General features: G+C 31.1%; 1 protein-coding gene across 1 annotated transcript; it reads right to left on the reverse strand.

Annotated features, from left to right (window-relative positions):
* Window positions 1–4,849: 4,849 nt before the first annotated feature.
* LOC110994224 (protein Wnt-4) lies at window positions 4,850–6,173 on the reverse strand. The gene is made up of 2 exons (XM_022260759.2): window positions 6,051–6,173; window positions 4,850–5,863 (listed from the first exon to the last, which is right to left on the reverse strand). The coding sequence occupies exons 1-2, from the start codon at window positions 6,122–6,124 to the stop codon at window positions 4,921–4,923; spliced, it is 1,017 nt and encodes a 338-aa protein (XP_022116451.2). The 5' UTR covers window positions 6,125–6,173; the 3' UTR covers window positions 4,850–4,920.
* Window positions 6,174–13,805: the final 7,632 nt, after the last annotated feature.

Consider the following 13,805-nt stretch of genomic DNA (forward strand, 5'->3'; position numbering starts at 1 on the left):
ACTATCTTAACCTGATGAAAAGATTAAATTCTTGACTGTATGGATTTTGTTAAAAAAAAAAACCTTTACTTAAAAATACGTTTATTACGTACACGTCTCAATACAATCACTATTTTGAAAGAAATTAATGAGTAAATAATGTCTGAATAAGGTATATAATATATATTCTTTAGTAAGGGATTTATATATCGGATCATAATATGACAACGTGCCTTTTTCAGAATTGAGAAAAGTAGGAAATATTTTAGCTACAATAAAATTTTAACGTCCTCCAAACAACAAAAAGATTTAGTTTATTTTTACAGATATACACTATATATTAAGATAATTGTAAATATACTTTAATCGAAAGTTAAATGACAGCTAGTTTTAAATGTTCTTGATAATATATAAATGTTTTATTCAATATACTACAAAGCGACCGAGAACCATGATCTACATGGTTTAAGAATACCATACACCCATTTAGACACTGGCGCTAAATCCATGAATAACCTTATCCAAATAACACGCTTCGCGAACTATGAAAAGGTATAACTGTAAATGTATTAACAAAACTACTATTGTGTCAATGCAGGTAAGTGAGCAATCGGGTCAGAACCAAGTGCGAAATAGATTTGCTTTGAATGTTCGATTTTTCGTGTCGTGTATGATTTTACATATATATCTTAAAACGAGTTGTATCTGTTACGAGCCGTAGTTATTTGAAAATCGAATACGAGATTACATGCTTTTCAGATTTTCAAGCTTAGCGTATGACGGTGAAACACATTATTGGGTCTAATCCATTAAACATGGGATTCTTGCTATAATACGGTAACTCAGTTTCAAAAGTGTGATCTTTTTGTGACAGATGACAGCTGAAACACATAATACGTAGCATTTGTAATAAATAATATTAATATACATGTTTTATGAATGGGTAAGTATATCCAAAAGGCATTTCACTATATATGCTTTAACAATGTTGTAATAATGTTATTATTTTTTTCTATTCCTTTATTAGACAAATTACTATTTACTTTGAAATATTGTGTTACGTGACTAACGGAACGCATATTTTACGGAAAAATAGGAACCCTTACTACTAACAATCTTCAATAATGCAATGATTTAGAACTTATTCATTCAGAAATAGAAACATTATTACTCTAGTTTTGCTTAAATAAAGCATAAACGTCATTCAGAAATTCATGAAATTAGATATACCTTCTTCAATTGCGTGAGTTGAACCATCTATTTTTCATCGAAAGCGATCCTCGCACTTCCAAGAAGCAATATAATTTGTGCATTTTAAGTTATTAAACCCTCTCGTATGCCAATTTTCCGTTCCGCTGGCTTCGTAAACGATCCTAAATCTTTTGACTACTGAAAAAATCTCAACGCGTGAGTTTAAACCCTAATTATCTATAGCTGTGATTTCAACTGTTAACTCATTGTTATACTAAACGACAGAATATTATTGTCCTTAAATCCCGAAAGTAAGTACCTACTTGAATTTAAAATTGCGCTGTATTCATAATTTAAACAAATTACTTTGGGTTATGTTGTACTCTTTAAGAAACTTGTGGGTGGTAATTTTGTATTATTAGTCATGCCTTTTTAGTAATAAATTAAAAAGGATTAAGAAAGGAAATATTTTTTGTCGATAATATCGGTTAAAACTATGGGTTTCGGGGCTATTTAAATTTGGGACATGGTTTCCGGACGTTAGTAATGATCATTTAGTAAAGCCTAAAATGACCTAACCTATAAATGTATTACACTCATGATTTTCAGAAAAATATTGGCATAACCAACAATGTTACTCTATGTTTTATGCTACCCCTGCCTTTGTTCTTGTTCAAAAATTCTTAGTGATTGTTGTATATAGTGTTAACAGTGATCGTGCGTTTGATTACCGGAAATAACATTGAACTAAAGCTTATGGGAGTTCAAATGCTAATATAAACAGCATTTAACAAATTGAAAAATACACAATTTCCTTTCGATTTAAACTTTGTAAGTTTTTCCGAATATAACAAGAAAAAAATCAGTTCACAAAAATTCCATACTAATCGACGCGTGTGATGCGATATGCATAATATCGCATTTAAAATAATTAATTAAGCGCGACTTGGACGGATGGACAAAACAACAAGTAGTTTAAGTTTTAATCATTTTTTGTTAACGTTTTCGTGCACCGTATCGACAACTTCATCGGTTTATACGAACATTAATAATCTATAGCGACGTTTGATTTCCGTTCAGTGGACTATCGATTTTTTATTCGACCAGCAGTCGAGTAGCGAGCGAGTGAAGGAATGTTATCTTAACGCGTGGTAAATGCCTTTACCGAGGGATTCTGATATATTGTAAGATAATAATTTTTCTTTAAACCAAGTACCGGGCTTTTAATTTCTATAGTGTACATACCCTCAACTGACCGCCATTGTTTGTCTTATTGTTTTTATTTCCAAACTCGAGCCAAATAACATACACATAGACCTTTATACATATTTTTTTTTATATATCATATATGTTATAAAATGTGAGTTATGTAACTTTAACTGAAATGGTATAAGATAAATTATTATAAGAGAAGATTATAAGTAAAATACAGGTAATAGAGGCTAAGTTAAGTAAGGAAATAGAGAATCAAGGAATTATATTTACTTTATTTATTTATTATACATGCCCTTGATAATGTTTAATTATCATGGGCATGCGCTAGCACATAAACTATGCTTTTACGTTTTCACATGATTTTACTCCAATGGACTCTAAATTCTGTGGTCATATATTTAATTGAACAGTTAGTTCATGTTTTCATCACAAAACACATCAACCAGTTTTTTTCCAAACATTTAAACATATTTTCTACATTCAGCAAAAGGTTTTGCAATTTGCCATTCTAGGTAGCATAGTGGAGTCGCAAATAAAAGTAAATAAAAAATGTGTCTGGTCATTTAAATAACAGTGAGAAAGAACTACATTAAGTTATAAAATCTTTTGTTTAATAGTCTGTAATTGGACAGATAACATAATTTTTATAGTCATTGTCTCGAACGCCGACTATATTTACTACTACGAAAACTCGAACTCAAAGTTCTAAAGATTAGAGTTCACAATAAAAAAAATTTAAAAAATCGTAAAAGAAATGTCACGATAGGATAGCAATGAGTTCGATATATATCTTTATACTGTTTACTGTTAGGTATTACTTATTGGATAAGAATAAATTATTAATCATTTTTATGCTGCCCATCCGTTTTATAGACATAATGTCACAAAGCATATATTTATTTAACAATTAAGTTTGTTGTGTCTTCAATATAATAAATAATAATATTATTACTATGTAGGTTTAGATTATTGTAAATGCTGTATCTGTATTAAATTAGGTTTCATTAAATATTGAATGGAAAATAAAAAATTTAAATCTTAAAAAGATACATATTTATAGTATTTCTAACAACATCTGTAAGTAAATGTTGCTTAGCATTAAAGATTATTAATTCCGACTAAGAAATTTACTACTTACGAATCGAATTCGAATTAAATAACATACCAATAGTAACGTTTCTCTAAGGCTTTAATAAATAAATCTCGAAGCTGCTGTTTTTTAACTTTTTAATAATAACGCTATAATTATCTGCGTTGGCATCGAAAACAAACCACAATTTGTGGTCAGCCTTAATGGTTTATGGGTCAATTATAGGCGTCATAATAATAATGTTGAGGTCTTTAGGCTAGTAATACACTTGCCGTGATATTCATTAGTTGTTATGGCCCTTTTAAATTAGGTGGTCTGGATGATTCATTTGAATTGTTTGCGGATGCGATTAAGTCATCCAACATAAAATCTATATTCTGTTGGTTTGTTTAAGTCAAAGCAAAATCGTGAAATTAAATTAATCAATTAACTATTAAGAGGAACTTGAAATTGTTGTAGAATCATGGCTGAACTGAACTACGAGGAAAGTCGATCATTAAAGCCGTTTTGGGCATGGCTTTTAATTTAAAAAAGTATTGGAATGTTAATAAAATTACTATTAAAAATTAAAAGCGTTCATTAAAATTGTAGTCTTAACAAAATACCCTTCACTTTTACTACCTCTTACTATATATTATCCATTAAGAATTACTATTACATATTAAACAAGGAAGATTGACACGATAGCAAAACGTACAAATGGCGCCAAAACCTTGCCCATGTCATAGACCTCAATTAAGCGCGCATGCGCTGGCAAGAGGTCAGGATCCAGTGTCTAAATATGACTGAAAATTTTACATATTTCAAAAATATACTACATACATTTTATATAATTTATTATTTATACATTTTTGCAATAATATTCTATAAATATTATTTCAATAACATATTAATATTATTTTTATGTTTACAGGAAAACAAGTAATTGGTAATATATCGGCAAAATTCAAATTTTAGTCTGCAATTGCAATACCAAAATTTGAAATAACGCCATCTAGATTTACTGTAGACAACTTTAAGAGTGTACAAGAAAACAAGAAAGCAACAGCATGGTGATAACATCTGGTATGGGAAGGAGTAAAACAAATTTACGATAGATGGCGCTCTAGCAAATATATAGTTTTATATTTTATTAAACGTTCATAAAAATATATTACAATACAATTATAATGGAATGTTACGTTATAAACATTATGTGTCAGTAAAATCTTTTAGTCACAAACGGTGTTTTAGTGCGCTTAAACGATCGATTCCGATTCTTCCTTTTCTAAATAACTTATCTCGTATATCACAGACTGTCAAAGATCTTACAACAATAGATTCCTTCACGTAAGCTTCGTTCTATGGCGATTATAATTTATCATAGTTTAATTATGTTTTTTTGTTAATTCGCGACTTTGGGTGTATGTTACGTGTTATAATGAGCGATTTTGTTTAATATGTAGTTATTTACACCTAAAAGTCTCAATCTCTTCAACGCATGTATCACACTTAACGGCACAGCAGTCCACCATCTTACATTTACATTTAGTGCTCACGAATTTCTTTGCTACGCTATACCCTCGCCCACAGCACAAGGTTGCACAATTGTGTCTATCTTTACAGACCCTACCCTTTGTACTAACACAGAGATTTGGAGTCTTTTGTAAATACACTAAGTTCTTTCGTTCCTTCTGCATCTTTCTTCTAACCTTTGGCGTAATAGCGCGTTTAGTTGTGAAATTAATAAACTTCTTTTTAACAGCGTGATGGTAATGCTTTTTTAACAATCCCATAGCTGAGGTAAATGGACCGAGTCTTCTCCAGCACGTCTTCGTCGTGCACGACCCAGAAAACCCGTGGCACTTGCAAACTTCCTTCAATTGCTCCCCTATAGAATCCATACCGATATTAACATCCTGCTTGAGGATTTCTCCAATTTGATCGGTCCCAGCGTGTTTCATGTCAAAAAAGTTTTTAGTTAACCGTTTTCCGTATTTAAAATCGTCACCACAGTCTTTTGTTTCCCAGGAGGAGTTTTTGGAACGTCCCAAACAGGAGCAGCGGGCTAGTTCTCCTGAAGCACATCCTCTGGATATGCCATGAGTCATAGAAGCTGACATTAAAGCGTAAACAAATGCAGTTTCCCTATAAATCTTCTTGAAAATACTCTTTCTCGGCTTATTGAAGTAAAGGGAACAATTCCAACGATCGAATTGAAATGTGTCGTTGCAAGCTTTAATTGCTTGATTTTTGGCTTTTTGGATAATTTTTGGCAAGCCAGGTTCTTTCTTACACATTTTCGCCTGTTTTATTGATGAAACGAAAACTTTGCATGTACCAGGATAGATTGTTTCAGTTCTGTCCATGAATAGGGTTTCAATTGTTTTCTGCAAGACCGGCTTTGTTCTGAAATATTAATTTGATGTTTAAGTTGCAAAGTTAAATTGCGAGTAAACAAAAGGCGGCCAGTACTTAAATTCTAGTTAAATTGGGTAATCCCTTGAAATGGAAAAGTTCCAGGTTATTATCGATAAATGCCAAAACTTTAAAGGAAAATCGAGTTCGATTTGATTTGTAAGTAGGACACACTCACCCTTCAACATTCCGTAAGGCAAAACCAGAAACTGTGCAATAGACCAACACAGTAATAACACTAGATGTTAACATGATTGCCAATCATGATTATACGTTAAATGATACCGTTCTTGTAAGCGATTAGTAATGAACTCATAGCAAGACAAAGGTGTAACCGACTTATGGGGTGGGCACCTCCAAAAAAGGCTTTGTAAACTTGGAAATCATTAAGTACATACATTAGTTTAGTATAACAGATAACGACGTAATATTTAAATATCACCTTTCCTGTTATATAATAGGTACATTTAGATATACGGAAAATTGTGAAATGAGTGGGCATGCTTGTCTCACGAATTATTATTGGCATTAATAACAAAGTAGTTTTAAGAATTAACATGGGAATTTCCTGGTAGTAATATAAAGCTGATCATTATTATACATGAGCTTTTCAATTTGAGTGATTTTTTGAACTGACACTGGCAATTTTCTCTTATAGATTACGTTGTCTCTGGATCGAGCTTTGCAGCGGTCGTTTTACCTTTCTAAGTATAAACAAATGTTTTATCATAAAAAGGATTTTTAATGCATTCAAATAAATACATAAAACGTTTTCTATGATTACTTGACTTTCCGTTGTGTGGGCTTTTAATTTGTCTTGATTCCTAAATAAAAGAATATGTTTTTATCGGCTTTTATTGACAAGCGCTATTTTCTATAGGCTAGAAAAGAAAGAGAAAATAAGAAATCGAACTTGAGACAACACGCAACATCATTAAATCAATACTATAATTTTATATAAACATATTAGATTCATTACATTTAAATACATTAAATCTTAAGTGTACATTATGTTACCAACATGAAAAAGTTTTTTTGAATTGATTTGATTTCAGAAGGCAGAGAACTGAACAAGAATCAAGTTTTTATTTTTGCCGGTCATAATTGATAATCAATGTAAACCAAATAAAGTAAATAAAACCGTACAATTAATATAATTAATAATTTAAAAACTGGTGTAATTTAAATTCTTAAGGTAGGATAATGGCACAGTTGAACTGTCATTTTCATACAAAGGTCTACCCACATACACCGATATCTGCCATGCATAGTATATATCGACAGATGGCCATTATAATCTATCGATTGGTTATTGGCACACTTTTTTTCAATATTTAGATTAAGATGTCTATATCAGATGGTCAAAAATCGATTGAGATAGGTTATTGGGTTTGGGCGTTAGTGTTTCGTCTTATTATATGTATATAAGCTGTAAGATTATTTATAATTAAATAAATATATAGTATAAATTCAAATAGCGCCTATGTTAATTTTAAAATAGTAAAATTAATGTTTATATTATGAAGACTAAGTAACTTAAAATGATTTATCACATTTATACATTTTGTGTAAATACTTCGTATAAGAAAAAAATATCTAACAGGAAAACTGTGATGTAGCACTCTTATACGAACTTATCGATCCCTTCACAGTCCCGATGTATTAATGAAGCAGTATAATTTAACTCTGAAGATCTCAACTTATAGATTAGTTATCAACTTCTAAACTATATACTAGATGTATCAGTACGTAGTAAGTATCTACAGGATAATTGCCTAGCTAATAGAAGCGATAACATAAAGTTACTAATTTGATGCCTCAATACTTTCGGCATATTAGTATTTCAATATAATTGGCGAGTGTGATTTCCGGAAGAAATGAGACCCTTCGCTGTGCATTTGTATGTTATGAATGCGCTATCACTTATCCGTACCGTGAGACTTCTTGAATCAAGCATGTTTAAAACTAAATAATCAACGACATGTAAGTCACGGATGCAGATCACTTGTCTATAAATAAAAATTAAACAAATACGCCATTGTATGGAAGCACATAAATCAGTATCACGTTGTCATGACCAAATTACATTGCCTTGCCAAGCAAGCACACTTTAGAAAATTAAGTTAGTATACGATTAGCTGAAATTGTGATACCAGTCATTCTTTTGGCAGTTATTTTAATCCAATCACTGGGCACGTAGTTTCCTCCGATCAGTTATCGATCCGCGCTATTTTAACCGCCCCACGGATTACCACCATATAGCTGATACTAAGATACATATGATGAAATGAAAATGTTTTGAATGCGAGGAAAAAAATATATTATATACCTATAATATATTTATATGTATATACCGATCCTATAAGACCCTTCACGAAGGAAGGATGGGGATTTTTACTGAAAGTAGTAAATAATTCATTACTTTTCATTTTAGTAGGAAATTAAAGGATTGTTATTTTTTTAGTATACCCCTTTTTAAATTCTAGCCAATTAATCGTATAGACTGTGTATTCCATTAATTAATTCTAGGACTCAGGATTTACGCATTGTGTAATTACCTAAGCCACGATTCACTAAGCCTCGATGTTCGTTGTTCCACAACTGAGCGTTTTTAAGGCAGTTTTTGCTGAGCACCACCTCTTTGTGGAACCAGCTGCCCACTGAAGTATTTCCGAATCAATTTGACTTAGGGTCCTTCAAGAAAAGAGACACAAAGTGGAAAAAAATACGAGTTGAATATCCAGGATAATTTTTCCATAGTATGTTCACGACGTCATCGATTTTAATATAATATTTGAAAGGGATATTTATTTAATTAAAGATAATAATGATAATGATAATATTTATTTGCAAGAATTCGATACAATAATGTTTTGGTGGTACAATGTAATGTTCGCATATTCTTATACACATACAATGGCGTGCAAATTTGTCTTAAATTGAATTTTACATAGATATTACATATGAGTCATAATATAGTCAATCCTTATAATATTTTATCACTTCATTATAAATGATTGAAATATATGATTACGTTATCAAATTAATATTAATTATAATAATTCACGACAAGTTAATTTTTAAAAATTATTGCATTTTTTTACGATATTGCATTATTTGTGAAATTCATTATTAAATTTTTTTTAATTGAATTAAACGTTTATTATCGTAATTACGCTACAATTTTTATACAACAGTCGTAGTCAGCGACTTACAGTTCGTATTCGTACATAAGCAATTTAATTAAATACTTTAATAACTTAACTAAAACATTTATAAAACTCTTTGAAATGTAATCAATTTAAATTTCCCTTAAATTTTATTAAAAAATCTTCATGGGTACTCACAACTCATTCATTTAGTGATTAATATATGTAATATCACATATCCATTACCTTCATACCTCGTTGTTGCATGTAAATGTTGAAATTGCAAATGTGTTCAATGATGACTCTCTGAACGACATGTTTATTCTGTTTCAATGAAACAAATCCTTCGTTACAAGCGCCATTGTCAACAGATCCAATTACAATTTCTTTTTTGCATGAAGCTGCATGGTACGGCTTGAAAAAAGATTGCGCGCCATAAATTAATGATAGTCCATAGACAAAAATGAAACGAAAAAAGTGTGTACTATAGAAGATAAGATTCTCTCTCAAGTCTTTGAACTTAGGACCTGGAATAAAACATATTTTAATAATATGTGCTAGGTTGTGAGGATATATTTACAAAGTTTGACATATTCTGAAAAGAGAGCCTATAAAACTTCTTGCACTCATCATTTTTATTTTTTTTTATTTTCTTACTTTGCCTGGAAGAGATAGCTTGTTAGCGATAAGGCCGCCCGTTGCATCCCTTGTAATTTTTATGTATTGTGTTATTTGTGTTTCTTTTCAACGAATTGTCACTAAATAAAATAAATAAATATAAAAAATATTTATTTTATATTATTTATTAACATGACAAGTATTTTTTTTTAAATTATGAGTAATCTTACAGCTTATACTTATACATATTATAAGGCAAAACACGAAGACAATACAGAAAGCCAAAACAGATTACATAGATAAACAATATGTGTATAAGTATGTAATACACATATCAATTATGGCTTGATTGGTCCTGCAAATGATTTTTTGGTGATGCAAGCAGTCATAGCTCAAAGTTATCCCAGTAACCAAAGTTTAATCATATTCAATAGATAACTTAGAAACCAACTGTCAAACGGAAATGACAAAGTTACACCGACGAGGGTTGCAACCTTTCTACGTAAAAGACATAAATGATTATATTATATATATAATATTTCATTATTAAAATTCCCAAAATAATAATAGGTATGATAGCTTATAAGATTTTTACTTAAAAAAAAATTTCATGTATTAATATGATTACAACCAAGTATCTACTATTATTATTATTAAAATTTTAAAAAGAAAATCAATACAACATTAAATTTATGTCACAAAAATTGTAATTCCCATACAAATTCGTGTAGCGTGTAGGGTGTTGTCTGTCGAAAAGTGATTACGTCTCAAGTCCCAGTATTTATGAGTAAAATTAAAAGGTCAGTGTTTTGACATGTGACATCCTTGATTTGCGGTCGTTCAACCTGGGCGGTGTGCCAAGTAGGTTATGTTTAGGCGGATAATGTTATTCAGCATGCAAATATCGTCTGCCTGTCTGCAAAGCGCTCTTCATAAGCTGCTAAGTACGTTGCGGTAACTACATTTTTTTGAAGATAAAATGTAAAGACATGGCGTTTTTATAAAGAAATTGAGACCAGAAGTTCCAGCCTCTTTTATTATTGAATATTTCACCTGAGTTGAACTGCGTAAAACTAAGTTCGTAGGTAAATGGATTACAATTGGGATTTTCAAAAGCCTGTGCTGTATTTATAATACGACATTATATTATTTGATTAGATGACCTCCAATAGGCAGTGGTGGCGGAACGTCGTGAAGCGCATCACATCTGCGCCTTCTACCACATAGCGATCACCACCGCTCTGTCAAGAGCGTACCGAATAAGAAGAATTATATTATTTAACCGGGGGATTTCAAGCTAAAGTTTTTCATATCATACCTTGTGCTGTAATATTATTAACATAGTTAGCTAACATTACTTCCTCTTGCTTTCGCTCATATATTTTCTAATCAACAAATCTTTTCCATGAAAATTGGACTGAATATTCTGCAGTTGCTCGTGAGCTTTCCTACTCTATAGTAGGAAAGTTTAAATGAATCTATTGCGTTTTACTATATTCTCTTTTGTATTGGACACTATCGTAACCATGTCTCAAAGAGTGCAGTGTTGGCCTAGTGGCTTCTGTGTACGACTCACATCCCCGGGTGTGCACTAATGGACTTTCTTTCTATATGCGCATTTAACATTAGCTCGAACGGTGAGGTAAAACATCATGAAGAAACCGGCGTAGACCCAAAAAAGTCGACGGCGTGCTCACAGAAGGCTGATCACCTGCTTGCTTATTAGATTAACAAATGATCACCAAACAGATACAGAAATTCGAGGCCGAGAATTTAAAATGTTGTAGCGTGATTTAGTTTTAAATGAGTAAGAATATCTTAATAACTGATGCCCGCGTTTAGTGACCCAACCTAGGGATCGCGCGGTACAACACTCTTTTTAGGTAGCACACACCCTTTCAGAATGCTTCATTTCCTTAATAAATGCTATATTTCAAACATTTGTATAAGAATCAGGACTGTTCAATTTGTATGGAAAACACAATTTGCGAACCTAAATCCTATTTTTGTTACCTCCCTTCAAAGAGATCTTTTATCACATTTGTAGATTCGAACAACGTTTTTACTTGAAAGAATTGTACGGGGATTTTTTTGAATCGGGATCGAAACTTTTATCAATCAAAGTAAAGGATTGGAATCCCGTTTTATTTAGTTATGTATTTCAAAAATATTAGAGTCAATTATTAGACGGTAGCACACAGATTGCTCGCAATTTTTTCGTTCATTGTTTAATATTAATAATTAAACCCGTATATTTTTTTATAGAACAGTTGTGTTACTCACCCGTTGATGTTAAGTGATACCGCCGCCCATGGCTCCTAAGTGCGTTGCTGGTCTTTTAAGAATTTGTACGCTCTTTTGAAGCTCTTTGAAGGACCCTAAGTCGGTAGATTCGGAAATACTTCAGGGGGCAGCTGGTTCCACAAATATAATATATTCTATTCCGTATAATTGAAATGCAATCATTCCAATGAAAGCAAAACAAATTATAAATGTAGAATATACAACATAGATTTGTTATATATGTACATTATTAGTTGTTTTTTTGTTGTACATATTACAATAATATTAATAATACTTTGATACAGAGGCGAGAAACAATGCCTCATCGAAACTTATTCGCCGAATTTAAATGAATACAGTTTACGGATGAACACAATTCCGTATAATGTCTTTACCACGTGCATAATCAAAATGCACTACGAGAGTCTGGACCAGATCTGGTCGATATAAAACCTGGCTAGACACTAGACAGGCAACGCCCTCGAGGTACGTACAGATAACCACCCGTTGCAAGTTATTACATTAGTTATAAATATAAACATTTACTGTCAAGTTTTAAGTATTGCTTAGGGAATAAATTTCAAGTTTCGATAAACTAAAATAAATTATCTATTTATAGATGCCATAGTGTCATTAAAACGATTCAAGTACAACCATCTTTGAAGCTTTGTAATCACACCACAATTATTCTGATTATGAAAATACCCTTACAATATAACTTTTTAATCTGTTATAAATGTATAATATAGCTTTGAATAATAATGATAGCACCAAAGCATGTATGTAAATAAAAATATCAATTAAGTTATACGACAAATTTTTAAACTACTATTTTATATATTTTATTTGTTATGTAATATTCTAGATCATGAAAAATACCTTAAAGTTGTAAACTCGGTTTACTAAATATACATCATTACACCATACGCTTTAGATATAAAAATCTAGTTATGACCAATAATTAGGATTTACTTTTTTTCGTTTGTATTTGGTAGTTACTAGTATTAAAATATATCTTCTATATCGATACATAAAGAGTATTATTTATAGTAAAATAGTTACTTTACCACCTTACCAGCTACTCTTACTAATCACACTAAAACAAAACTTGTGGCGAACAAAGAATTTAACGAATTTTCCTTCACGTACCATTTGATTGAAACTTTTAGACGTGTCGAATGTCGATGTTTATCTTGCGTCTCAAACGAGTAGGCGTGAAGCTTTTCTTGTCATTTGAATTTACGTGAAGTGGCTGAATAAATAATTTTGCCTATAAACAGGGAAAGTTTTAAGTGTAGATCTCGGTATAAGAAATTTGACTAATATATTTATAAATTGTTATATTCAAAGTAAATGTTCTTAATTTAAATTCTGACTTCTGTTAATTTCTTTTCTCTTGCAGTTTCATTACACAACATATATGTTACCTTGATACGCCGCCCATATCACAATAATTTAATAGGATTATAGTTATCTACGTAGATATAATGATTTAACTTACCATATTATACGTTAAAAACATACTGCAAAAAACTTAAAAGCTCAAATATAAGCTGCATTTCGAACAGCGAAGGTTTCTGTCGCAGAAATACTAAATAGCTTATCCAATGACTCCCGGTCTATCGGAGCGAAAAACTACCTTTGGATAGGTAGAGGCTAGCCTGTATCCCAATAAATTGTCATGATATATGCATGGAAGCGGTGGGGACACAAGATTCAAAGTTTTTTTAATATTCTGAAGACGACTTAATAGAATATTCTTGTCATTGCCCTACCTGCTAAACTATAACTTAGGCGAAAAACTTATATTTAATTTAATTATGTAATCAATACTCTTTGAAAATAACTACAGGAATTTTAATTATAAAACATGTAAACATAAT

This window comes from Pieris rapae, chromosome 10 (assembly GCF_905147795.1).
Source record: "Pieris rapae chromosome 10, ilPieRapa1.1, whole genome shotgun sequence".
NCBI lineage: Eukaryota > Metazoa > Arthropoda > Insecta > Lepidoptera > Pieridae > Pieris > Pieris rapae.